Here is a 27,782-nt window from a genome sequence, read left to right as displayed (position 1 = left end):
TTGATTTAATATGGCCCGTAAGACCTGATACGGGCCAATGCCGATCAGCCACTATGGTGTATTATTCAGGGTTCATGGAAAGCATTACATTACAGCACTGAAGATGAATCTTGATCCAAAAAATGAGCTTTTGTCATTTAAAAAACTTGTTTGTTAACCATCCTGCTAACTTCCTTCTTTGGTTCATGTGTGTCAGTGATTAAGTTTTGACGTTTTTCATGAACAAATTGACTCCAAGGACCAAATTGGAACACTTCAAGTAAATGGCAGAAAACAATCAGTTGCCCAGCTAGGAACTTTTGACTGATGAGCACTAATTCCTAATTCGAAAAAAACTTACACCCTTTAGTAAATTAATGTAGGGGCATCAATATATAAATAAGTAAATGATCGAGGGGCATCAATCCATAAGAAAATAGTTGGGGATCACTAATGGTAGATGGAATGAACCAATCTCTCTCCGCGGATAAATAGTTGAGGTTCGATGTTAAAGAAGGTATATTGTTGGATGTCCTAACTTGGTGGAATTCATTCTCATCGGTTCTTTTACCGATTCTCGGACATCTTCCCGGCACCATCGGGACCGTTTTCCGACTGCCATGAAGGTCCCCTCTCTCTCTCTCTCTCTCTCTCTCTCTCTCTCTCTCTTTCTTTCTCCGTCTCTCCCTATAAGCCGTTTCTGCTCATCCTTTTCAGACAGAGGTACTGTCGCTCCCATTTTTCAAATTTCCTCTTCTTCCTTTGCAAAGTCCAGGACTTATTCTTCTTCTCCAAAGCCCATGGCTGCTGATTTCCTATGTTGGTTTCTGTGTCTCACGCTTCCATGACAGGCTTCCATTTGTTTCTGAAAGGAGAGAAGAGGAGGAGGAGCAGCAGCAGCATCAGCACTGGTTTTTCTCATCGTAGTAGAGGCACTCTTCACCTCGCGTCGCAGCAGGTAAGATGGAATGCCATCCACTGCTCCAAATCGATTCAGCCGATTCATTATAAACAATTTCTTTTTTGTCTATCGACGCACCATCGGTTTCCCTCGCAGCAGCCTCGTGCTTTGCATCTGTCTACAGACATAGTCTCCCCTCCTTGCTGTGAAAGCTCCACTGATTGTCCTCCACAACTCGCCCCCAAGCAGCGGCCTTCACATCTTCAGGTTTAGTGAGCCTTTATCTACCTTAACAGGAAAAAAAAGTTTAAACAAATTATAAATAACATTTTGAGTTACTTTTCTTGTTACACTAACATGCACGAGAGAGAGAGTTTAGTACTTGTTCATTTTGTAGTTCATAATGCTCAAATCTGTTACGTGTATTCTTTTTTAACTTCGGATTTCAAATTACTTCAATTCTCATAATGTCTTCTCCATTTCAGAAGCAAACTAGAGACGAACTAGAGAGAGTTGTTAATTTTGTAATTCATATTAGTCATCGAGTTCTGTTTAGTTTTTATTATTTTTTGAAACCTTGTTCGAGACTTGGCAATTTTGTATTTTATTATATATTTTTTAATATCGTTCTTTGAAAAAATGGTTGGTCAAAAGTTACGTGAAAAGTTGAGGGCCTAATCGATAAGTCTAGTTGGTAGTCCAATATTTTGCCTATTGTTAGGCGGCTGCTCGTAGTTTTCTTCTTTTCTATTCATCATTTTAAATTTTCAAATACTACATTTCCTCTTATGCCTGCATGTGTCCTGGTTAGAAACTCAAATTTCAATGTTCTATTAATAAATATGCAATCTTAATAACTAGTAGGATGAAAAATCACTAAAATCAGCCAACCTAAAATGCAATTTCTATATCATCTCCGAAATAATGTACTTAAATTTGTTAGACAAATAATAAAAGGAAGACATCTTTATGATATACCCAAAAATTGCAATTGGTCTTAATGCAGGCCCAAACAAAATCCATTCCAAGTGAAATTGGTACTGTCCTTCTTTTTCAATCTTGGGTTGTCGTTCTTTCTGTCTTGGGTACCAGTACAGTACTGATGGAGCAGATGCCATTACCTGATGATCCCATCAAACCCTGATTCGGGGGAAAGTAATACCGAAACAGGCAAGCTCATATGAAGTCCTGGTGTTGCATCTTCATTCTCATCTTTTCTTCGACGTGCACCTTACAGTTTTTCGAAGGAATTTGCATTGTTGCATAGCATTGGTCGGAACCCCGGTAGAAACTGAACCGTTGAGACTCCCGATACCGATATGCTTGAAAGTTGAAAGTGACACGGGCATTTTGTACCTGTAGGTTTTCATCTTTGTCAAGGCTTCAAAGCCCGATCGTGCCTGTGGGGTCGTAACAAAATTTTGATCAGGATATTGGAGAGAATCGTGGAGACTGGTAGTGACTGGCACGAGAACATCCATGGCACTCTGTTGGTAGGTGATTTCCTAGGCTCAATACCTGTTTGTTGAAATTCCTCGAGGAAATAGCTGCCGCTTGCCAGGATTTATGTGGAAAGACCCTTTCTTGTTGCAGGAGGTCATGAAGATTATTATGCAAATTTGACATGAGGAACTATTTGGGTTGAGAATTCGTCATTGCAATTAGTTGCTATCCAAGTGTTTGCTGAAATAATGTCCTGCTTGGTCACTCCCTGCTGGTTTTCTTGGAGAGATATGTCGTTGGTACGTGAGAATATGGCGTCGACTGGTGAACTCAGACATCGCAATGCCTATAGATTTATCCACATGGTCGTCAGAAAACCTGCGTCGGGCTCTAAAAGAAAGGTCCCAAAAAATCTTCGATATCCCCGACGAGCCAAGGTGCCCCCCGATCCTGATATTGATAGGATGCGCAGGAGAAAGCAGCTAGCAGATACCGGCCCGAGCACATCAGTGGAGGAGGAGGATGATTCTTGGAGCGAAGAGGCACTGGACGCAATTAGTTCACTCTTTCAAGGAAGAGTACCACAGAAACCAGGGAAATTGGGGAGGGAGAGGCCTCTTCCCCTGCCTGTGCCATTCAAAATTCGGCCATTGGGATTGCCAACGCCAAAAGATCACATTAGATCAGTTGCTTCGTCGCTAGCTTCCTCTAGATCATCACTTTGCAAAAGAGTTTATAAAAATCCCACTTTCCTCATTGAGCTCGCTCGCGAAATCAGAGACCTTCCACCAGAGAAAAATGTGTCCAAAGTCCTCGACAAGTGGATTGCTGTCCTTAGGAAAGGCTCACTGTCCATGACAATCAGAGAGCTGGGCCATATGGGATTGCCACAGAGGGCACTAGAAACATTTTGCTGGGCCAAGCAGCATCCTCAGCTCTTCCCTGATGACAGAGTTCTGGGGTCAGTTGTGGAAATCTTAGCTAGATTCTCAAAGTTGAAGATGCCAAAAGACATGGAGAATTTCATGGGATCTGCTAGCAAGAGCGTCATCGAAGCCATGGTGAGGGGATTCATTAGAGCAGGAAAAGATGGAACTGCTAGGAAACTCCTATCGATTGCGAAAGATGCAGAACGAACTTTGGATCCAAGCGTCCTCGCCAAACTGATTGCAGATGTAGCAAAGAACCCAGAAAAACAGGAGCTTGTTTCTGTGTTGTTGGAGGAGCTAGGAAACAGAGAGGAGCTGAAACTGAAACAACAGGACTGTACTGCACTAATGAAGGTCTGTACAAAGTTAGGAAGATTTGAAGCTGCAGAGAGCCTGTTTACCTGGTTTAAGAATTCTGGACAAAAGCCAAGTGTTGTTATGTATACCACACTTATTCACAGCAGGTACAGCAGCAAAAGGTACAGGGAAGCAATGGCTGCTACATGGGAGTTGGAGGAGTTGAACCATTTGCTGGATCTGCCTGCTTATCGTGTTGTCATTCGACTTTGTGTAGCTCTAGATGATCTTCCCAGGGCTGTTAGATATTTTTCTAGACTTAAGGAAGCAGGGTTTTGTCCAACATATGATATTTATCGTGACATGATCAAGCTTTATGCACAGAATGGTAGGGTAGCCAAGTGCAAGGAAGTATCTAAAGAAGCTGAATTGGAAGGATTCAAACTGGACAAAGAAACAACATCCCTTCTCCAGATAAAAGGGGAACTGGGTCCTCTTCGCAGTTCTACATCATGAGATGTTTGGCTTGAATCGTGAGTGTCTGCTTAAGTTGATGACAGTCATTTATAGTTTCTAACGGATTACTGAGGTGAGATTTCATGGAGCTGTCACTTGCGGGCATGGGTGATCACCCCCCTTCAGAAATGGATGTCACCTTCTAAAAAATGGCTGATGAACTCCTGCTAGCAATATAACACTTTTCCATTGGACACCTTTGAGCAGTGAATGCTTTTCTAAGTACAGGAAGCTTGCTGGATAGAAAGAAGAGAATGTATTTGGTCATGAATCTCATGGCCTGCTACTAGCGGTGAGTCTGGTTCTCGGTGCTTGGACTTTACACATGTAATGCCATCTAAAGTTTCAAATATTCATTCTAAGTCATTTGCCAAAGTTTGGTCAATATGATGAAAGGGCTCTGGCCCCTTGGTAATTGTAGGTGTACAATTTGCTGCCAAGGAAGTAGTGGGGGTGTCTAAATTGGGATGTTGCTCGTCTCTTTCAAGCTTGTTTTGTACAAAAACTGAAAGCTTTTGGATTAATGATTCACAACATCTAGCTGATGCCCCGTTATTATTCTTCTTGGATAAGCTTAAAGAATCTCATGGCATTATCATGTTTAGATATTGAATCTGGTTTCTGCTTCTACATGTTTTCTTTTTTCTCTTTGCATTTCCTTTTCTGCTTTTCATAATCTCTCTAGAAGGGGATGCTTAGTGCCCCATTTCTCCAGCAGGAGGTGATCAAATATGCTCATAGACTGTCTGTTTCTCTATATTGAATGTCTTGGAGATCTATGTTTGATACTTCTGAATTGCATTTTCTTTTCTGTGATAGGTGGCAGAATCAGTTTTTTAAGCTATATGCAACAGAGGATGACACCAGATACTGGTGGATGGGTGTATCACTCTGTAATGAAACAGCTATGAGCCATCCTGTTGTTCTTTTTTTGTCCCCTTCAGAGATGCAGTTCCAAATGATCACGTCTCCTTGACCTGAAAGCCAAGTTATCTACACAAACTGGTAGCATTGAGAGGAAATGATCTTGAAATTGTCAAGTCAGCTGTAGAAGAGAAGAAAAATGTTTGAACTTGTCAACAATGTTATAAAAGGCGTAGTGTATCGCGTATCGGTCGGGCCGGCCTATACGCCATATCGTAACGTATCGCAAATAGCGTATCGTAAAATTAATTTTGTAATTTTAAAAAATATTTAAAAATCAGAAAAAATAGAGAAAAATCATTAAAAATCTGAAAAAATGAACAAAAAATCAGAAATCAAGAAAAAAGTATTCAAATATAAAAAAGATCATCATACATAAGGAACATTCATGTGTAACAACAACACATTCAAAAATAAGAAATTAGATATTCAAAATAACATAATAAGCATCCATCACAATTTTAAACTTGAAAATTTTATAGAATCTTAAGACTTAGAGTTTTAGGACTTAGATTACATCACAATTTTATAAGTTCAAAACATATAGTTATCATCTTTCATGATTTAACGATAATATCTCCCAAATCGATGAATCCTTGGTTATTTTTTATGAAAATGGACAAAATCTCTCCCTCCTACGTCTCTTGGAGTCTTTAAATAAAAGAAGAGAGAGAGGGAGGAGTGTTTAAACTTTAAAAAATAAAAAAATTTGTGTTTTAACCCGTATCATAAGATATGAGGGTGTATCGCCCGTATCATATGATATGGGCGATACGTTTGCGATACACGAGCATATCGGTTATCGCAAGCGTAACGTATAGGTTTTTCCGACCTGTACGATACGTATTGTGCGTATCGTACGATATGGATAGCATTGCTTGTCAATCACTTATTCATCATGACATGGCGATGGGGGCTCACCTCGCGTTTGCTTTTCAAGGGACAAACCCATCAAGTAGTTTGGTTTTTGGAGTGTCCTGAGGTATTCAAATGCCCTACAGAAGTAGAGTACATATTTTTTCTTTATATCCTGGGTGTTTTACATGGACCGATGAGGAATTCAAGCTCTAGTTTTCATCATTTTCGAACATATTTGTTCTATTAAGTTCATTTATATCTTTCACTTTATTTGTCATTGACAATTGTTTTACCTTGGTTTATTATGATCCTTCAACTTTGAAGCTTTTGTTAATGCAATTTTAGTTTAGTGATTTCTTGGAGAAATTGACAATTGCTGTGTCACTTAGGGGGCATTTGGTAGTTTCAGATTTGAAATTCATGGATCTGAAGTGTAAGATAATTGAAATTTTTATACTTAAAGCAAAGGGCATTTTTTGTTGGTTACTGTTTGAAGTTTTTTATTTGATTTATGGGATAACTAATGTAAAAATTTCATGAAATTATTTATCTTTTGGTTTGAAAAATCAAAACTCCTTCCCCCCTTTCCTTGCTATCAACATCATGCCAATATGATCATCCCATAGTATAGGTTATGTATTATGAAATTGGAAGTTCTAAATTTCTTTGTTAGGTTGTGTTGAGAACTGCAAGGTGACTGTTACTGATTTCAGAAGTAACTTAGTAACAGATGAGTGTTCGATTTATATACATAAAGAGTGTGCTGGCAAAGATATGAAAAAGTGAAGCATATGTTTGTAGAGATTTGGTTTTTGAAGGAGAGTTTGTTGTGCCTACCTTACGGGGAGTTGTATTCTTTCTAATATTTTTGTTTCAAAGTAGCTGCTAATTTGGTTATAACGCCAGCCAAGGATGACTGGGTTCATCCTGATAAACTTTGATGCTCTAGCTTTCTGTTGTGGTTGCTATGGTCAGTTAATATGATTTTGTATGTCTAAATTGATCTTTGAACTTGAGCAGTGAGATCATCGGGCCTTTAGGTTGTTTTTCTGTTACTTCATCTGATGTATCACCTTCACTGAGCATCCTATGGTTGAATTGTTTGTGGTAATGGATCTGTAGTTCTGTAAGATTCATGTCTTTTCTTTTGCTTTTCTTTTCCATGAGGCCGTTATTCAGGGGTGGTTGTAATGCAACTGGCAATACCATTCGGGTATTAACTTTTAAAATTAAACTACATGGACAGTGAATTAGTTGGTCCATTTGATGTGTTTAAGCTGAAATGGTTGCAGGTTTGTATAATTCCGTGGTTGGTTAATAGAGAGTGAATTTGCTATCCGTAAGTTGTCAGTAGCTGCCATTGCACATCGAAATCGTTTCCAAACATCTTAGTTACGGGATTTAGTCTGTCTACAGTCTCAGGCGGCCCTTACCATCGGGAGCAATTCAGGAGCTGATGCATTTACTAGTCTGTTATTATCTACAAAACCTGCTCATGTGTGCTTTAATTTTTTTGTTACTAGTCTGTTCTTATCTACAAAACCTGCTCATGTGTGCTTTAATTTTTTTGTTGTTTTTCGGAGACAAGGTATATTTTCAGTGTTATAGGTAAGGTGTCTAAATGAGAACCTGTTCACATAAGGTTGTTGGTTTCTCCTCATGAATGCCACCTGAACCAGGGTTCTCCTGCAGTAAATGTTTATCAAAAAAGAGAAAAAAAGGATGAAACAGATTTTAGGGAGTGTAGACCATGCCCACATTTTTTTATGTATTAGAGAAAGAAGTGGTTTCCTAGAAATCCTCATGTTTGTTCCTATGATAAAATTGTGCCTTGCCTCACTATTCAGTTCATAATGGGAATTCTTGGGTTTAACTGGCCTTCGTTCGTCACAAAATTTAGCCAAATAACGCATCAACAAGTCCACTACTTTTTTGTATTTGAATTGGCCGAGTTTCTATCGATTAGCTGCCCTTCATTCTTCGAAAAGCATGGCAAAGTAATGCACAAACAAATCCACTTCCTGTATGTGTGTTTATGGCCATGCAAAATGTGTGCATGTGTATATGCGTCTGTCTCCATGTATGTGGTGAAACCGTGCTTTTCCTTGCCTATGAAGAAATAAACATATCTTTTTACCTTGCAACAAAGAATGCCTCCCACAAAATGGATCAGCCCATGGAAGCGGGTTCTTTTGGAATCTTGAGAAACCAAAGGTGGAACATATCAGGATCATAATGTATTCCTTTAAAAGGAATCATTTTAGAGGCCATATCTTTTGGTTTAAGATCATTCCTTTCAGTTTCCACCTTTCTTAGAACGCTTTCTGAATCCCCAGGATTACATATTTGATCGTCCTCGGTAATCGTACTTCTAAATGGGTGTGTCATCCCCACCATGAGTTAGTATGGTCCAAATCTCGACACAGTGCTTGTGATGCGTCGAGCACCAAAGTGCACAGAGGAGGTTTCAGATTATTCTCAGATTGTGAGTCGGCAGAATGGCAGATTCTATTATTAATTTCACCCATGTTACCTTGGTTGTTGGTCTTACTTGCTTTGTGGAAAGAACTTTGATCATGGTTTTTGTCGCCACATTTTGGTGTCACTGATCAGTGCTGTTATTTTCGGTGTGTATTGATCTGTATCGGCTGATGCACGACAGGTCAAGGGAAAAACAGCTATAAGTGGTTGTCGATCCCCTTCGATTACTGGCCGCTAGATCTTAAGCCCTCTAAGTTTGTACCGTGTTGATCGAGTCGATCTGAATTGCTAAACGTTGCTCTTTTTTTTTTTCAAGAATATATTACGATTAAAATACCAAAAACATGGTACACAGTTAACAAAGATATAGCGGTTGCGCGAGTTTGAGATTAGAGAGAGAGACATAAGAGGTGTGTCACCTATTCATGTTGATTTAGAAGGCAAAATGAAAGGAGAAAGGCTAAATTGGAGAAAGCAAGCGGCTTTATTGAGCGACATTGTCAAGTCAAGCAAGCTGAAGGAGAAAAAAACCACCTGCTGGCTAGGACGGAAGAGAAGCACCAAAAGGGATCATCATCACTAACAAAATCTTTGCCATCATTATTAGGAGAGAAACAAAGCAAAACAAAGCGGAAGACGCCTAGAAGAAGATGGCAGGAACTGGAGTTGGCCCTTCCGCGATGGATGCCTAATTTGGTGGTGCGAAGAAGATGGCATCGGAGGTCCTCTTGGATCTGAAGAGCTTTTCCATCTCAGGAGACACGTCAAACGATGCCTCCAGCACCTGCGGGGACAGTGCCTTCCACACTGAGGTCCTCCCCGCCAAGTGACTGAACACCGGCCTGCCATTTTATAAGAACCAAGAAGTTATTAACCAGAATCACACAATAAATCTTCTATTACGATCACAGTTTACTCGAGCAAATTTAACAAATGGAACTGTCAAAAAATCTGAACTTGATCCAGACTTTCACAGTAATTTTGCAATTTCCATGTCAGAAAATTCAAACAAAATTAAGTCCTTTAAGTGTAAACCTTTCATAAATGGCAACACACACAGAGAGAGAGAGAGAGAGAGAGATGTTTGAAGTTAAAGATTAACCTACTGTAGACCGCTCAAATGAATGAATGAATGACAACCTGAAAAACAGAAGAGAAAAGCCATACTTTTCCTACTTTGGAAGATCAACATACTTAAACATACTTTTGCATAGAAAGAGATTTATGACTGTCCAATAACACCAAAACCTGCATGGATGCAAACGTCAAAATTTTGACAACCTCTCAACCACTCTCGGCTGCTGATTACATAATATCTAAGAGGAAAACAGAAACATAATCAAATGGGTGCTCCCACTAGTCAAGGATCATATATTTTCTAGGCAGGCTACCTTTCTATAAAGGGGTAACATATATGAGCCCACCACAGCATATTACAGCATAGTTACCAATTTGCCCCAAATATCTGTAGCAGTCGAAGGTGGCAACCAATGCTTATAGATGTCATTTCATGGCCACTACATGATTCTCCACTATCACCAGTTCCAAGGAAAGAAAGCAGTGGATCAACACATGTCCTGACTTGCTTTCATTTTCCCACTGATAGGACAAAAGCATGACAGATGTTACCTATCATCTGCCAACTTTGCTTCTCTCATCTACAGGACATCTCAACATCTTGGTGAATGTTTAAAGGCCGCATCATGTCATGGGTCCACCAACCCCTATGGCTGGGGAATGAGCCAAGCCAATTGAACACGGTCGAATCGAGCTCAAGTCTATGATTAAGCCGATTAAGTCACTTGAGCGGTTCACACTTGATCATCCGAAGTGAAGATAGCTTGCTCCACCAAGGACCATAAACTCTATAACAACTCAACCTTAAACTCAAATTAGGCTGGAGCTTCCAAGGCTGCCAATTTAATGTGGCGATCATGATAATTATACGAGCATTACTTAAGCTAAAAGTTGCAGGTTTCTTTGAGCTAGCGAATTAATATGACCTAACGTAGCTTTCAGAATGAATTAATTAGAATAATTTGACTTCAAAGCAGCATATAGTTACACATGCATGCATGTATTAGGAAGATGATGATGATGGGTTACTTACTGTGGGGTGGTGATGATGGAGAACCACTCCATGCCATCGCCGTCGGCAATCTTGGAGACAACGAAGAATCTGGGAACGATGAAGAGACAGCCGGCCTTCACCCTCGTCTCCAGCACTCTCCGCCCGTCGATCCCCACCACCTGAACCCTCCCGCTCCCTCTTATCACGTACGTCACCTGGAAGGCCGAGTCGGAGGAGAAGCCAGGAGAGCACATGGAGGCAGAGTCGATCCTCACCAGGTCGGCGCCCAGCCCCACCTCCCCAACCAGCGGCAGGTTCTTGTCCGTCAGCACCACAACGCGGCCGCCGCCCTTGACGTCCACATCCAACGGAGCCGACTCGCAGTTGAACACCATCCCCTTGGCGTCCTCCTCCGACGCAGCGGGAAGGCTCTGCCCTTCCCTCAGCTTCACGATCCCCTGCCCCTTTTGGGCCTTGACCAGCTTCTCCACCTCCTCTTCCTTCAGGTCCCACGCCCTGCTCACGAACTCCGTCGAGAAACCGTGGAAGAGGGAGCCGACGCCGGTGAGGAGAAAGTTGGTGAACTCGCCGGAGCGGTGGGCCTTGGAGGTGTCGCCGAGGAAGAGGACGACGAGCTCCCCGTCGCCGTCGTTGAACCACCAGGTGACGACACCGAAGGGAAGGGCGAGGGCGTCACCCTTTCTGAGCGGCACCACTTTCTCCTTCGTCGCCTCCGGCATCACTATCCCTGCCCTCCCTTTCCCTGTAGCTCAATCAAACAAACAAGTAAAACACGGAGTACATCAAAATTGAATGGCAAGAAAAGAGAAGACGGATTTTCGAAACAAGTTGCAGAGGAAAGAAATCTGAACCAGAACAAAATTGTCAACACATTCGAATGCATTTTTCAATAATATTAAAATCTCCAACTATCTGGGGAGATATTTTTCGTCTGTTCTTTTCCTACGATCAAGAATATTGAAGGCCCGGCCATTACTGGGAGAACCGCCGATCTCATGCACGAAACAGAGAAACCGATGAAGACCGAAACAGAAGCACATTTATGATGCAACGACATCCCTTACTTTGCTTATCGGAGAATCTCGACTCAAGAGAAACACCAACCATATACCATCAACAGAATCGGGAAAAAACAGTACATAGATCTTCACGTCGTCAATGGGAGAAGAAGAAGAAGAAAGGGGTTTGGATAAAGTGGGGAGATAAGTGGAGGGATCAAACTTCAAAGGGTGAATAGGTGTATAAGATAGAGAGACGAACCATGGAGGACATAGGCGACCTTGGCAGAGTCGGAGTAGCTGGGGAGGGCGAGGCCATGGGGCTGAAGGAGGAGCTTGGCCCCACCAACCTTGGCTTCTGCGAGCATGGGGAGGTCGGAGCTCGACCATGTGTAGTAGGATCCACCATCTCCTCCATACACCTTCTGAGACTGCTTTGGAGAGAGATCGATCTCCATTGCCGATCGGCGACAGAACGATTGATGAAACGCCGGTGAGGAAACACGGGAGAGAAATACAAATCGGAGTAAAAAAGCGTAACTACCTGTGATATGAGAAGAAGGTGGAGAACTTTATAGAGAAGACAAAGCGCAACGAATGAAGAAAAAGGTAGATAAAGGATGGGATAAACGTGATAGTGCTTTGGATAAACAGCCAATTGATCTTTATTCCGAGGTTTAATGGTTCAAAAAAAGACAAAGTATTTTGGATGTTCTCACTTGGTGGAATTTATTCTAATCTTATTCTACGTTTTTTTCTTTTACAAAAGGTTCAATTTATCCCCTTGAATCATTACATCTGCCGTAAAGAATTTAACTCTAACTGCCCTTCCTTTCAGGGGCAGTTGTCCGGACGATGGGTTACCGTTTACCACAAAAATAGTTGAACTTTTTCTAAGGCTATTTTCAGGAAACGCTTGGCCTTTAAAATTCGCCGATATAATAGGGACATGATAGAGGTGTATATTTTTTTACAATTTTTTTATTAAAACAAAAAAAAAAAACAGAAAACCCTCTTACACTCTTGAATCGGCCATGGCCCTACCCCAGTCCTGAAAAAAAAAACTATATTTAAAAAATCAAAAAATTGTTAGTTTGGCCCGACCCTCTCTTGCGCTCTGTCTGTCGTTTCCTTCATCCCTGACCCACAACTCAGGGAGTAAGCAAAACTGGGTAATGTCTTGGTTTTTCATTATTGTCTACTCTTTTTGTTGTCATTTTTGTGACAAAATTGTTTTGCTTGTTTTGATCTATTTCTCATTCATTTGTAGTTTTATTTGGGTATATACAATTAAGATATTCATGTTGGATTCTCTTTCTGGCTCTGCCTTTCATAGAACTGTATGTGATCATCATATCTGGACAGAACAGATGAGTTCTTAATTCTTATAGTCCTTGAATGACTTTTTGACAATAGTTTAAAACCAGGTTTCATGTGCATTTAAATAACATTAAAACTGTGTATACTAAAACTAGGTTTTGATAACACCTTATTTTCACAAAGAACCTTAATAACCTGCCCCACACTTTTTTAGGCAAAAGTTATTTTTACTATTTCATAAAACTAATTAAGTTGTTTAGGGGTGTTATTTGGAGGTTGAATAAAGGAGGGCCGGAAGGGGACTTAACCCCACTTTTATTTTAGAAAAAAAGTATATTTACGTTACTATAATAGAAATAGAACACCTTATCTGTGAAGGACGTGTTTTGCTGATGACACAAGCAATTATTAAATGTGTCATAGGACAAGTCACGCTTCAAGTTAATGACGTGGGTAATTATATACGATATATGTTAACTTCTACTATACTGTGGTTTGTAAATATTATCTAAACTGTGTGAGTATATATATATAATAGATTATAATTAGTTGGACCGTTTGGCCCAACCCTGAAAAAATCCTGACTTTGCCCATGCCTCTCTTCCCTCCTCTTCTCCTCGTAACCCCAAGGTTTATGACTGCTTTGTGGTGCTTCAAGGTGATGCCATTGCTATACTTCAACTTATTAACGATCTCCTATTTGTAGCACATAAGGTTGACACTACAAAAATTTGAAACAAAGATTAGCTGACCATTGCACCAACCCCCCTTTAAGATTACTCATAAGATAATTACTAAAGGAACTTCAATAACAATTCAAACCCCAAAATGTAGCCTTTAGGGAATCAATTTGGGTTTTATAAGTAATTCATGACTAATTTATCTCTTTTTTATTTGGATAATAGTACCTTTCCTCCATAGGATAGAAACCATAAACGGCATACAAGCCTTGTAAGTAACTGATGAATCATTTTCTGGTTGACTAAGACACATTGTCTTCACTAATGAAATATTAAAATTAGTACTACAGACCCACATTGGGGTAGCATTTCTCGATAAAATGTAGTTTCTATATAATCTCCGCTTCAATGTATATAAATTCAAGAGACAAATATTAAAAGGAAGACGTCTTATGACCTACATGAAATAGAAAAATCTTTCACCATAAATTTCTGTTGGGCCTAATGAAGGCTCAACATATATATATATATACTATCCATTTGGTCCGAACTCTGTTTCACTTTGATATTAGTAGGATTTCATATCCACAGATTTGAGGTGAGACCCTTCATCCGACTTCAAATCCACTGTTTTTTATATGTAACATGGATTCAAAATCTGCGTTACTGGGATCATCTAAACGGAGGATTTTCCAAAGCCTGTAGCCTTTAGATTCGACGGTACGAAACGCAACGTAAAAGAAACTCAACTGTTGTGATTCCCAATGAGATAAGTGATTTCCAATGAGATATGGTTGAAACCGAGGCTTTTGGATCAGTAAGCGCTCATCTTTTTCAGGGCGTCAAAAGCCAATCGCGCCTGTGGGCTCGTAAGCCAGGCGGTGTTCTAAGCTCAATACCTGTTTTGTTGAAATTCCTCGAGGACGTAGCTCCCGCTTGGCAGGATTTACGTGGAGGTAATGGAGATTATTATGCAAATTGGACATGAGGAACTGTTGGGGTTGAGAATTTCATCCTTGGAACTAGATGTCATCCAAGTGTTTGCTGAAAGGATGGCCTGTTTGATCACTCCCTACCGGTTTTCTTGGAGAGATATGTCGTTGTATGTGAGAATATGGCGTCGACTGGTGAACTCAGACATGGCAATGCCTAGGGGATTGTCCAAAGCATGGCCATCAGAAAACCTGTGTAGAGCTCTAGAAGAAAGGTCCCAAAAAATCTTTGATATCCTCGGCGAGCCAAGGCACCCTCTGATCCTGATTTGATAGGATGCACAGGAGAGCAACTAACAGATACTGGCCCAAGCACTTCAGTGGAGGATATGGATGATTCTTGAAGCGAAGAGGCACTGGATGCAATTAGTTCACTCCAAGGGAGAGTACCACAGAAACCAGGGAAATTATGGAAGCAGAGACCTCTTCCTCTGCCTGTGCTGTACAAATTTCGGCCATTGAGATTACCAACGGCAAAAGATCTCATTAGATCAGCTGCTTCATCACTAGCTTCTTCTAGATCATCACTTTGCAAAAGAGTTTGTAAAAATCTAGCCCTCCTCATCGATGTCGCTCGTGAAATCAGAGATCTTCCACCAGAAAAGAATGTGGTTGAAGTTCTCGACAAGTGGAACATTGTCCTTAGGAAAGGCTTAGTGTCCAAGACAATCAGAGATTTAGGGATAGGGGATTGCCGTAGAGGGCACTAGAAACATTTTGCTGGGCCAACCAGCATCCTCAGCTCTTCCCGGATGACAGAATTCTGGTGTCAGTGATAGAAATCTTAGCTAGATTCCTGAAGATGCCAAAGACATGGAGAATTTCATGGTATTTGCTAGCAGGAGCGTCATCAAAGCCGTGGTGAGGGGATTCATCAGATCAAGAAAGGATGGAATTGCAAGGAAACCTTTATGGATTGCGAAAAATGCAGGACAGACTTTAGATCCCAGCATCCACGCCAAAGTGATCGCAGTATGGCAAAGAACCCATAAAAACAAGAGCTTGCTTCTGTGTTGTTAGAGGAGCTAGGAAACAGAGAGGCGTTTAAACTGAAACAACAGGATTGTACTGCACAAATGAAGGTCTGTACAAAGTTAGGAAGATTTGAAGCTGCAGAGAGCCTGTTTGCCTGGTTTAAGAATGGACAAAAGCCAAGTGTTGTTATGTGTATACCACACTGGACCGTCAGATCTTTTTCTAGACTTAAAGGAAGCAGGATTTTGTCCAACATACGATATTTATCATGACACAATCAAGATTTATGCACTGAATGGCAGGGTGGTCATGTGCATGGAAGTATCTAAAGAAGCTGAATTGGAAGGATTCAAGCTGAATGGTAGGGTGGTCATGAGATGTATGGCCTGAACTGTGAGTCAGCTCAGGTTGATGACAGCCGTTTATAGTTTTTAACGGATTACTGGGTGAGATTTCGTGAATGGAGCAATAACTTGTGGCCATGGGCGATCACCTCCCTTCAGAAATGGATGTCACCTTTTGAAGGATAGCTGATATCCTCCTGCGAGCAATATAACACTTTTCGATTTGACAACTTCCACGCAATGAATGCCTGTCTATGTAATGGAGGCTTGCTAGATAGAAAGAAAAGATGAATCCCCTGTCCAGCAAGTGGGTGTTGTGATGAGAAGATGTAACACTGCTAGCAGGAACTCTGCTTCTCCCTGCGTGGAGTTTACACTTGAAATGCCATCTAGAGTTTCAAATATTCATTCCAAGTCATTTGCCAAAGTCTACACTTCGATTCTCATGATACTCTCTTTGCACAAGCCAAAGATAGGTGCACTTTCTGGTATCACACAGCTGGAATTTATGTGATCATATCATTGAAACGAAGGAAGCAAGATGCGAGATAATTTTTTGGTTTCGCTTGTCTTTAGGTCCATTTGCAGTCAAGCAAGGAAGAAGTGGTGGAAGAAGGTCCTCAACATGCTTCCACACCTTGTCCTAATTTTTTTCATTTATCTTTTTCAAGAGTTACATTTTTCATACTTTAGGCCAATTCAGCTGAACAGGTCCCTGCCTATTCAGTTCATGAACTTATTTTTGCAGGATTAGTTGAAGCAAATTGTCTCGGTTGATGAGGATATCGTTACTTTTTATTTGTAATTTAGACTAATGAATTTTTATTATTTTAATACTTTCTAATCCACATATGATATGCGATGGCCCATTTGCACATCAATGTGACAACACATTCTGTGATTGATGGGACAATTCAAAATGAACCAATTGCAATTTGCAAATCAGTTTCGTACATTGGCCAACACGAGGTTGCATTGCGTATGTATAATACAACTATTCATTTCATTTTTTATAAAACCTGTTGAAGTATGCGTTGTTTTTATATATCAAAAATAATATTTTATGTCGGCTTATGACCCTTTCAGAATCGGCAGCTTGGATATTTCGACTGAATTTCTAGTTTCAAAATACAGTATAGAAGGAGGCCATTATAACTTAAAGAAACTGACAGCGAAACAATAATACATATTATAAATTCGTTTGGTCATGCCCACATTTTCCTCCGCCTTTTTCCTCACTCTGTTTGTGGGCGAGAAACGCGCTTTCATGCCAACTCAAACTTTTTTTCTAACATGTTATGCGACAACTGCTCCCAATAACAGCAAAAAGAGCCTGAAACGCCCTCCCATTCCTCTGCTTTTTTTTGGTTCTTGAGTTGCATTGGCTTCAATAGTGGCAGAACTGCATTCTTTTCAACTTAGATTAGATAACATGCCCTACCATTTTAAAGAAAGAAACATAATGCTGAGATAGGTCTCTTCATATACTCCTTGCCCGAGCAGTTAGGCTATACCTCTTCAGGTTCCATTAATGAGAACTTTTCTTCTTTAGAAATTCTACATGTGGAAAGCAACAAGTTAACACAATTGTAACTGTTCCTCCGCTTGAAGATTTCTTGAGGTAGGTGTTCATCTTTTGGTGAAGGGAACAGTTTGTCACTCTTATATGAATCCCTCTTAAAGTTTGAGTGTATGCATGAAACAATCGAACACAAGTGTCACATGAATCTGTCTCGAACTTTGAGGAATCTTCTTAGAACAATTATCAATTGTTTTCATTGTCAAACATTGCACAATGTTATCTTATGTTTGAAGAATTTAGATCGCCTCGGATGCTCCAAGGCTTTCAGCTCAATTCCAGTTGTCTCAATTATTGAGAAAATCTTGTAGGGCTAGGGTTTCTTCAAATGGGTACGTGAAGTTCTTGTCGCAATCCAGTTTCTGGGTGGCCTTTTGTCTTCATCTAGCGAGGCTTGGAAGATTTAGATGGCAATATTGGACAGGCTTGGCTTTGCTCTAGTCTCTATCTGTACGTGTAATGTCCAAAGTATCAGTACAAGTTGGCCGTGTGAAGCGACCTTTTCGGCCAGTGGCAGAACCACATGGTGACTGGTGTGGGCAGTTGTGCATATCAGTCTCTTAAACTTTCTTTATTTTAAATCGGCATATATATATATATATATATCCTATTAGATATGAAAATTTTTAAAAGAGTACCCCTCTAGCCAAATTTTCTGGCTCGGCCTTTTGGCCATGATTTATGGATGTTCCTAACACCTTCTTTTTATTTATTTAAAAATATCATCAGTCTACTTAATTAATAGTTAAATATACTTATTTTAAATAATTTTGAAAAAATTACAAGAAAAAATACCGCTTTTGTGCAATTAACAAATGACTGTTTAACTTTTCAGGCCTAACAAATCACCTGTAAGTTTTTCCCCATAATTCTCAAATTACAGCTCCAAACAAAAACATTACATTAAAAGGTAATTTACAAAATTACCTCTTTCAAAGTAAAATATCTAAAAAAAATGTGAAAAAAGCAAAATTATCTCCCTTAATTAGATTTTCGGCCTCTTTCATTTCTGAATTATATTGGGTTTAAAAGTTTTGGTCGGGAGTTGACTCGCACTTGCATCACCTTAGTTTTTCTCCTACTATTGAATGTTTCCTCATTGCAATTGGATTCAATGTTAGAAGTTAGATAACAAACTGATTGGAAAATGTTTCGTTTGTATGATCGGTTGGTGATCTTCAAAAAGGTTTTTGCTACTGCCGACTTGATTTGCCTCAGCCAAAATTAGTGCTCCTCAGTAAAAAAAAATTCTACCTCTGACATTGATCAACCTTGTTACCACTTTGGGAGATCTATCACCTTTCAGCAATACTTAGGGGCTATTGGGCAATGGGAGTAATTTGTTACCGTAGTATGAAGCTGTCCTAAAGATTAAAACATACTTACGAACACCGTTTTATAATGTTTCATTGGAGTATGTTCATTGAACAGTAACAACAGTTTCTTATGGCACGTTTAGTAAATATAACTGTTTGTTACTGTTCCATTAATCTGTTCTAAAAAGGTGGGGCAAATTCATAAAAAAAACCTTTTAAGGTGTTTCATGAATATGTCTCGATCTTTGAACCAAATTCATGAAACAGACACAAACGGTTTCGCTTGCCAAATAGATTCAAAAGACATTTTATATTTGATTTTACTGAAAGTTAACCAATGTGCTAAATAAACGTGTGAATTTGTTTGTCTGTAGGGATGTCAACAGATCGGACTAAGATTGGATATATCCTTAATTATATCTGCTTTTTTTTTATATTCACATATTCAGATTCAAATTCGAACAAAAAAAGTCATATCCGAATCTGAAATCCAATTTTTATATTTATATATGAATCCAAATCCGAATTTTGAACCAAATTTTGCCAAATTTCAAAATTTGATAGCATTAGATGCAGGATATTTGTTTAAAAATGAATCTAATTTGAATCCGTATCTGAATCCGATCAGACATTTATTTATATCCGAATCCGATCGGATGCTATTTATTAAATCAGAATCTGATCTAATTTCTTAATCAGATATTAATTTTTTTTCCATATCAGATTTTTTCGGATCAGTTGGATATTGAATCAAATTGAATATATTGACATCCCTACCTGTAATAAGACTTTGGATGCCCCAATCACCATGGTAGAACTGGTTTCCGGCCGCCGAAAACCAGTTCTACCATGGTGATTGGGGCATCCAAAGTCTTATTACAGGCGGGCGGAGATTGGGCTTCCCTATAAGAAAGGCGAATTTCAAACGCCTCTAAAGTGCTTAGAGGTTTTACTTTTGTGCTTTTTCTGCATACAAATTGAACAGATCAAGGGAGACCGGGGACAATTCCACCAAATAGTCTCAAGAAAGACATACTTTAAGTATTGAACACTAGTCTTTTTCTAACATAAAAGTATTCCTTGCAACAAGTTAACTTGCCACTTGTTTTGTTTAGTTCTTCATTGTTTTAATGGCTCAACCACAAGAGGTCTTCATCAGAGTTGGCAGTCTACTAACCAGGTGGGTGAAATTCTTGTTGGAACTTCGATAATGAATATTAGTCTAAACATATATATATAATGTTCTTCTTACCAAGTCTGTGCGTTTGTAGACTGTTAGCAAAATATGAGTTTTAAGATTTTTTTTTAGTAATTTAGCGACATTTTTTTTTCAGTTTTAGTAATTTTTACTCAATGAAAAAATGTTTTTTGAATGTCAAAAAAAATGATTTTTTTTAGTTTTTATTAATTAAAAGTCGGCGATTTAAATATCCTTGTGTCCAAGAGTTACACTTTCCACAAGTTATTTTTTTAAAGCAATATTTTTCAAATAATTTGCCTCGGTGTTCCCACTTTGCGCTCATCTGTAATCATAAATGACCCGCCTCATGTTCCCAAACGGCCGGCGGCGACAGCGTTTCTGCAATTTAATATAAATCTCATGGTAAATTCATGAAATAAATTCAAAATTATTAGATCAATTATTAAAATGTAAAAAAATTATTTGCCCATACCTGTCAAGGGTGTATGGTTCCGCTCTGGCAACTCGAATTAGTGCGACTTGATACATGTCCGGTTCTTTCCCGTATCGGAATCCGAATTCTGCATGACAAACAGGTATTACACTTCTTTCTCTCTCTAACGTAACCTTTCTTAGTAAATGCCTAAATGGTAAGGGTTTTCCACTCGTTTTCAGTGTGGGTTTGGATCTCGATCTCAAATCTATGTTGACTAAGCCGGTCCAACTTTTTCTTCTCTCACTGCCAAAGTCATGGAATTGACCACTTCCTTCAAAGATTTCCAGGCAATAGCGGAGCTACGGTGTGACTGGTGTGAAAACTGGTCCTGCTAAAATTTTCTGGGTCCGCCATTATTTCCAACCCCACCAAAGAAGGCGATGTGTAGAGAGCGTCTAGAAAAAGGGATCCTGCTGGATCAGCAAGATCACAGCACTGCTCCAAGTTGGATCCCATGCCTATTGGATTCGGATTTGGATTTGGGTTAAACATTCTAGTTTGAAATCCTATTAGAAAAATATTTATAGCCTTCAAATTGGCTTCGCTGGGTCTGTTTATCGGGTGGGGTGCTCCAATTTGGATCGACTTGGAGGCACAATAGAAACTTGCGCGTCAGTTGGATCAGGTTTTGGATCCAGCAAGTGCCGTTTTATGGATCAACTGCAGCAGTGATTCGATTTGGAAACAGAATTTTGAAACGAAACGAGATTGAATGTTTTGATTTCTTTACATAAAATAGAAGAAGCTAATAATGATAACTCGCTCAACAATTTCAAGAAATTTTTAAGTTTATACAATCTTGGCATTGAAGGTAAATATATTTTATTAACTATTAGAGTTTGGAATTGGAAATTAATTTTCGTGGGAAAAAAAAAAAAAAATCATGCGGACCAAAAAATGCTGAACGCGGATCCCTCGGCATCTATCTATCGGGTTCGCACCGCGTAGGAGCTGGTATTTTCGAAATTTATTTGAAAAGGCGAGGGCTAAACGTTCAAACAAAGCACGCCCAGTTGAACAGGCGGCGGAACGGAAGGAGAAGAAAGTCAAAAGTCAAACGCCAACTTTGTCTCGTTTACTGGAGTCCAGCCCAGTGTCTGCTTCTTTTATTACGTTTTAAATTTCACAAAAATATTTTTTAAATTATAAAAAATGGATCAGATCTGAGGCAGCACCGCCAAGGAAAGCACCGAGTCCACCGGAGCGAGGAAAATTAAATAAATAAGAGACGGAGGTGCGAGAAGCGAGAGAGTTGGTCCGGTTACTCACGACTCTGGCTGGCCGGAATTGTGGTCGGCAGCTATGCGCCGGAGCATCCGCGCGACCGTCGTCTTCGGCCTGCTTGCTTGCATCTCCGCTGCCTATCTCTACCTCCAGTTCGTTCGCTACCCTTTTGCCGGCGATTCCGTCGCCGGTAATTTTCGTGTTCGATACGCGGTCGGGCAGGGGAAAGAGCAGAGCCTTATTCGGGAATCGTACAGTGCTCCTGGTCGGGGAGATTCTCCCGTCGATGCGGTGCTCGTTTCCGATTGGGAGGTGCTGCTCGTGCTTCCCCCAGCTGCGACTCTCTCCGGCGACCGCTGCCTGTTTCAGAACGGGGCCTTCTCTCCCGTCCGCCCATTCGGCGTGCTTTTCCCGTCGAACCGTACCACCGCCCGATGCAAGCTTCCTCGGAGCGTTCGGCGTCTCAGTCCCTTCCGCCAGCCGATTCTCGTTACGGAGAGCGTCGCTGTTCCCTTCCCTGCCGATCGGCCGGAGCTTCTCCGGTGGAGCTTCCTTGTCTACGAGGCTCTTCCCACGGCCTCCGACGTCGTCGTATTTGCTAAAGGGTTAAACAGCCGGCAGGGCGTTAATTTTCCGACGGATGAGCTCCGGTGCGTCTTCGGCGATGAATCTGGACCGGGTGGAATCGCATACACGCGCGTCGTCAGCTCGTACCAAGAGGTCTTCCGCTGCCTTCCGCCTCCTCCTGGCGTCTACGGCAAGGTCTCCCTCGACGTGGGCGGTCGAATCATGCCTTCCGTCGCGTACTACCGCCCGCCGCTGCAGGAGGCGTCGCCGTCGACCGCATCCGGCGGCTATGAACACGAGCTCTGCGCTAGCACGATGGTTTTCAATGTCGGGAAGTTCCTCAAGGAGTGGGTGATGTACCACTCGTTCCTCGGCGTCGACCGGTTCGTGCTCTACGACAACGGAAGCGAGGACGACACGGAGAGGATCGTCGCCGAGGATCTCGCCGACTATAACGTGACACGAATCCTGTGGCCGTGGCCGAAGACTCAGGAAGCCGGCTTCTCCCACTCGGCAGCATCCGTCTGGGGCTCTTCCTGCAAGTGGACGATGTTCATCGACGTCGACGAGTTCTTCTTCTCGCCGACTTGGGCGAATCTCACCAGCCCCAGAAACGCGCTCCGGGAGCTCGTTTCCGCCACCGGAAGCGACGAAGAGGTGGGGCAGATCCAGGCGCGGTGCATCGAGTTCGGGCCGTCGGGACAGAAGAAGCACCCACCGGCGGGCGTGATGCAGGGGTACGACTGCCGGAGACGGGCGGAGCAGCGGCACAAGTCGATCGTGCGGGCGGGGGCGTTGGCGGAGTCGCTGCTGAACGTGGTGCACCACTTCGAGCTCAGGGATGGGTTCGAGACGAGCGTGTTGGAGAGGGAGGTGGGTTCGGTTCACCACTACAAGTACCAAGCCTGGTCCGAGTTCAGGGCCAAGTTCCGGCGCAGGGTCTCGGCCTACGTCGTGGACTGGAGGCAGAGCAAGAACCTGAGCTCGAAGGACCGAACCCCCGGTCTCGGGTCCGAACCCGTCGAGCCGCCTGGCTGGCCGGCAAAGTTCTGTGAGGTCCGTGACCTCCGGCTCAAAGAGTTCAGTCAGCGGTGGTTCGGGACGGAGACGGAGAGCGGCTTGAAGACGGTATGGGAAGACAAGTGAGCGGTTTGGATCTTCAAAGATTTGGATTTAGGATCCAAAATCCTTGTAGAAAGTTAGGACCGGTAGGAGCATCCCGTGGGTGCAGCGGACAGGGGCTCGCAGGTTCAGCCCACCGGCGTTCCGGCCATTCAATGACCGTGAAAATCTTTCTGGAGACGCCAGCAAATATTTGTACAACAGACAACCAAACGAGCAAATTCTTTATTTCTTTTGGTTTTTCTTTCTTGATCTATAATTCGGAGAGCCATAGGCGTTAATGATTCTTTTGTAATTCAAATCTGTTAATGAAAATTCTTTCTTGTTTAATTTTAGAAACGTAATCTGAGATTTGAGTGTCATGAACGTGATTTTAGTGGGAGAAGTTATGGCGGTGCATTGATTGGTCTGAGCGTGATTTCTTCTCTATCGAGGATGAAGATTTATTTCCTTCTTCAAGTTTTTTGAGAAACTAATTTGGCAAGTGCGGCTTCAATGATTAAGAACCTATGTAGCTTATTGCGAATGAATGATATAAAATTTTTCAGCTTATAAAATTCTATGGCACATGATTTTGATTCTCAATGTTCTTCAAAACCAAGTTTTGGAGTGTTTGGGTGCTACCAAAACTGAGTTTTCTTCAAACCCAGTTTTGACAAAACCTGATTTTGTCAAAAAGAGGGAAAAACCTTTACGTGTTTTTTGGATGTATCATCCAAACAACAAAACAAAGTTTTTAAAGCTCATTAACACAACTTGGTTTTCATAAAATCTAGATTTTACAAAACTGGGTTTAAAAGAAAGTGTCAACCAAACGCCCCCATAACCTTTTCCTTTCTTTTGGTCTTTCTTTAAAAACCCTATAATAGAACTAGTGACTAAGGATCCAACATAATTTGATAGACGTTATCGTGTTATTTGTTTGAAAATAAAAAACATGGTTCCATATTTATGATTCCGTTTCAAAAGAACATGATTGCTTATTACCGAAAAACTATATTGGATTAAGTTAAACTAAGACAATTTTCGTTTACCTTTGTGTGTGTGTATATATATACATATATCATATCATATCATATCAGTTATAAACATGACCACGCAAACTATTCATTTTATTTCTCTATTCCTCGAACGTTACAAAGTAACCGTTTAATAGAAAATGATGGAGAGGGCTGTTATGGTCATTTATTATTCGGTTTAATTTTCTTTTTCACATGTATATTGATGTTTTCCCTCAAAATCACCAACTATTTTTTATAAAACTTTCGTTTTCGAGTTAGGAAAAGAAAGGGTTATCGAAGACCTGAGGAATATAATAGTTTATAGGCAGCGAAGTCTTCGCATTTACCTAATGAGACGGGGCTTAGATTTTAATTAGAAGAAAAAAAAATTAAGTACTAGTTTTACCTGCCATGATGCATTTTTTTATTCGCCACCGGACAATTTATGTGGGGGTTGATGATCATGGAAGTTTTATTTAATCCTTTCTTCCCTCTTCCACCCACGTCGATCGAATTCCTTGATTTGATTTAAGTTTAAGAAATCCACGTCAATCAACACAACTATGCACATCCCTATTTAGTTGTTTATCAGTGTGGATTGAAGTACTTCCCCGTTAAAAACACGATATTTTGCTTAAAACCTGGTTTTTATCTTGGTTTTGGGGTGCCGCTCAAAGGAATTGATTAGTAACTTATTTCCTCATCATCATGCACTGGCGTATTGGATAATATTCCAAGCATCCATATTATAAATTTAAATCTAACTTTTTGGCCTCCGAAGAATGCTCCAGAAAAGCGAAAATTCTATTTAAATGGGAACCTGTCTCCCACTTCCTTTTTTTTTTTCCCTTTTTAAAACTTTATGTTGCTTGTCATGCTGATTATTCTTTGTTTGAAGTATGACCCAAGAAATGAAGATCATAAGTTGCCAAATCTTTAAAGAATTATATTTTCCTTCAATAATTGGTCTTTAGTTGGTCCACTAATCCACTGTCAATCGCTTTGATCTCAAAGTTCCTTTAGTTGCTACAGCTGTTTTATTTATCGCTAAGACCACAAGATTTATATAGATGAACACTAAAGAAGGACTTGCTTTTCCATATTTTATTGCTCGTGGGGCTTCTAAGAGGAAGCTTCTCTCACAGTTCTTAAGAAATTGAATTATTTCTGAAATTATTTTTTTTCTTATATAGATTGGCCGGACGTGAAAAGTCTTGCTTGGCTCACGGGAGGTCCACATGCATGTTTGTTTTTATATGATTAACATATATGCATGTATAAATTAATATATGTGATGAATTATTCAGTTCTATTGATAGTCGTAAGTATCGTTTTCGGGTTTTAAATGACAAAGTTTTTGTACACGTATAAAACGTCAAAGTTGTTTAAGAAAAAAAAAAAAGATTCGCAAATTTTAAAACAATTAATCTTTCGGCAAGAAAAGAAAAGGCAACAGAAATTTAAAAAATAAAAGGTGAAAAATACCAAAATCTGGTAGTTAAAAACTGAAAAAAAAAAACATGAAACAACAAAAACATGCGTGTTTTTTTTTTTTTTTTTTCTTTTTTTATTCCTTAGGCTGATTCAACTCATTTTCAGAGGAAACAAAGTGCCACATATACTTTTCTTGTTGTTTATTAGCTTTCTTGCTTTTCCTTGTATGTCATGGCTTTTTCTACTTTATAAGCTGCCCATGGTGTGTGGATTATGCTAATTTCTATGGAAGCACATCCAGTTGATCAACATCACCTGGCTATGGTGTTTGATAGGGGCTTTACCTAACATTATCTTGCTTATATACTATGTCCAAAAAAGAAGCACAAAAAATGATGGATTGTTGATGTAGAGATATTTTTAGTGAGCAAGAGGTTAACAACATACAACCCGCATGTTTCTCCTGCTCTCGAGGTTTTGGGCAGCATCAGGACCTAGATGGGGTGCGGTACACCTAACAATGGGTGTTACGATCTCACCATTTGAAGTTTAAAGAAAGTAACACCTATATAAATCAAATTGACAATACACCTTCAACCGGCCACCTGCCTGACCAGCTATGCTATACGTTGGTGTAGAGATATTTAAAGAGCATATTAAGAAGGATATTGTGCTCTGAAAATATATGTTCCTAGAATACTTGTTTTAAGAACATCATGTTCTTGTTTAGATAAACATGACGTGATTATGTGCAGTGTTTGATTATTTAATAATCACGTTATATTTTTTGAAATATAAATTTGGTATTATTGGAACCTATTTTCTAGGATCATGTAATCTAAGAACATAACATTCTCCTTATCTCTAGCCTTTTTAGCGTCTCTACTCATTGTCTACTAATAACTATAACTATATTGATGTTTGATGGTAATAGAATCACTTAGATCTATACATCATAAGTCACAAGTACCATTCTGGTTTTTGGATTAGATGGTGCTTCTCATGCACTCTCAGTTTAATGAAATTAGGAAAATAATTTGATCATTTCAGTAATAGGTGCTACTTGTTATGTGCTTAGATAATTAGCGAAAACTTTCCATGAGTGAGAGATTAACAACAATTAGTGAAAACTTCAAGGTAGAACATAAAAAATGTATTTGGTAAAGATTTTTGTTAAAATATGCATTGAGTTCTTTAGCAGGGGCGGAGGTTTCCCCCACCCCCCACCACCAAAAAAAAAAATTATAAAATTTGAAAATTTGAGTGTATAAATTTCTGAATATTTTATTTAGGCCCCTATAAAAATTTTCGAACCCTTTAACCCTCTCTTACCATTAGATCACCACTAGTATATCCAACTAGAGAGAATTGTTTATTTTTAGTTGATAGACGCCTACTATTGCAGCTTTCGGGCAAGTAGGAGGTTAGTAGAGCTAAAGACTTGTAAAAGGCAGATATCTAGTTCGATTCACGTGGGCGCTATGTTCCTGTGTCTTAAGGTGGTAGAACACGACATCCAAGTTGAAGGGTGTCATGTTCTATCATTGACACCGACGCAGCTCAAGACCCCCGAGGCAAGGGGAATGGGGGAGCCTTCGGGCTTCGCTTTGGGCGATGGGATTGACCCTCTCGCTCACCCGAAATCACATTCTATGTTGCTTTAATTATGTCCATCTAAGCATCAAATTAATGCCTCAACCAACAGTATGGATCTCTTTAATGCAAAATTTATTTGAGCATGTCAAGGGGTACAGTCTTATTCTTCAATAGAGTCTATTTTGATGCCATCATAAATCAGCTTTAAGGATTCATCAATGCAAGGGTGCAAAAAAAAAAAAAAAGCTCAAGAAACATGTCAGACTTAAACTTAAGCAAATGAAAATAAAAGGTTTCAGCCAAAAAATCCGTGAATGTCATGGAAAGTGGTAAACTACAGCATTGTAAAGGATGTTTCCTATGTTGGCAATTTACTCTCCACTAAAAAATTACATTGAAAGGCCTGACCAAAGGAATCAACCAAGACATGAAACAAGAGTAAACCAAATATAGCAGGTGGTTGTTGGCAAGTGTAACACATTGTTACTGTCCTATTAATCTAATCCAAGAAATGGAACAGATTCATAGAACACTTGTG

The 27,782-nt window shown here is 40.1% G+C and overlaps 3 protein-coding genes and 1 pseudogene across 10 annotated transcripts; 3 read left to right on the top strand and 1 right to left on the bottom strand.

The window, feature by feature from the left end:
- Positions 1-449: 449 nt before the first annotated feature.
- LOC116249198 (pentatricopeptide repeat-containing protein At2g01860-like) lies at positions 450-6,977 on the top strand. Of its 8 annotated transcripts, none has more exons than XM_031622389.2 (6): positions 450-605; positions 831-937; positions 1,040-1,147; positions 2,243-2,373; positions 2,474-4,357; positions 4,885-6,977. In XM_031622389.2, exon 5 carries the CDS (start codon positions 2,572-2,574, stop codon positions 4,063-4,065), a length of 1,494 nt encoding a protein of 497 aa, XP_031478249.1. In that variant the 5' UTR covers positions 450-605; positions 831-937; positions 1,040-1,147; positions 2,243-2,373; positions 2,474-2,571; the 3' UTR covers positions 4,066-4,357; positions 4,885-6,977. The 8 variants fall into 8 exon arrangements, with proteins under 8 accessions (XP_031478249.1, XP_031478250.1, XP_049932270.1 ...); XM_031622390.2 differs by having other exon boundaries at positions 1,037-1,147; XM_050076313.1 differs by having other exon boundaries at positions 1,037-1,147; positions 2,243-2,377.
- Positions 6,978-8,793: 1,816 nt separating this feature from the next.
- On the bottom strand, positions 8,794-12,160 carry LOC116248975 (11S globulin seed storage protein 2-like). The gene is made up of 3 exons (XM_031622047.2): positions 11,681-12,160; positions 10,439-11,162; positions 8,794-9,170 (listed from the first exon to the last, which is right to left on the bottom strand). The coding sequence occupies exons 1-3, from the start codon at positions 11,874-11,876 to the stop codon at positions 9,017-9,019; spliced, it is 1,074 nt and encodes a 357-aa protein (XP_031477907.1). The 5' UTR covers positions 11,877-12,160; the 3' UTR covers positions 8,794-9,016.
- A 2,217-nt stretch (positions 12,161-14,377) lies between these two features.
- Positions 14,378-16,565, top strand: LOC116247481 (pentatricopeptide repeat-containing protein At2g01860-like; annotated as a pseudogene).
- A 4,905-nt stretch (positions 16,566-21,470) lies between these two features.
- Positions 21,471-23,543, top strand: LOC116246700 (glycosyltransferase family 92 protein RCOM_0530710). Its single transcript, XM_031618522.2, has one exon. It carries the CDS (start codon positions 21,603-21,605, stop codon positions 23,235-23,237), a length of 1,635 nt encoding a protein of 544 aa, XP_031474382.1. The 5' UTR covers positions 21,471-21,602; the 3' UTR covers positions 23,238-23,543.
- Positions 23,544-27,782: the final 4,239 nt, after the last annotated feature.

This window comes from Nymphaea colorata, chromosome 2 (assembly GCF_008831285.2).
Source record: "Nymphaea colorata isolate Beijing-Zhang1983 chromosome 2, ASM883128v2, whole genome shotgun sequence".
Lineage (NCBI taxonomy): Eukaryota > Viridiplantae > Streptophyta > Magnoliopsida > Nymphaeales > Nymphaeaceae > Nymphaea > Nymphaea colorata.
This window is presented reverse-complemented; position numbering and strand designations above follow the sequence as displayed.

Bases quoted from the DNA above. Each gene is read 5' to 3' on its own strand.
- LOC116246700 (XM_031618522.2), top strand. From the start codon at position 21,603: ATGCGCCGGAGCATCCGCGCGACCGTCGTCTTCGGCCTGCTTGCTTGC.
- LOC116248975 (XM_031622047.2), bottom strand. From the start codon at position 11,876: ATGGAGATCGATCTCTCTCCAAAGCAGTCTCAGAAGGTGTATGGAGGA. The intron at 11,163-11,680 runs GTTCGTCTCTCT...ATTGAGCTACAG, and splicing joins GGTCGCCTATGTCCTCCATG to GGAAAGGGAGGGCAGGGATA. The intron at 9,171-10,438 runs GTAAGTAACCCA...ATAAAATGGCAG, and splicing joins TCCATCATCACCACCCCACA to GCCGGTGTTCAGTCACTTGG.
- LOC116249198 (XM_031622395.2), top strand. From the start codon at position 2,572: ATGTCCTGCTTGGTCACTCCCTGCTGGTTTTCTTGGAGAGATATGTCG.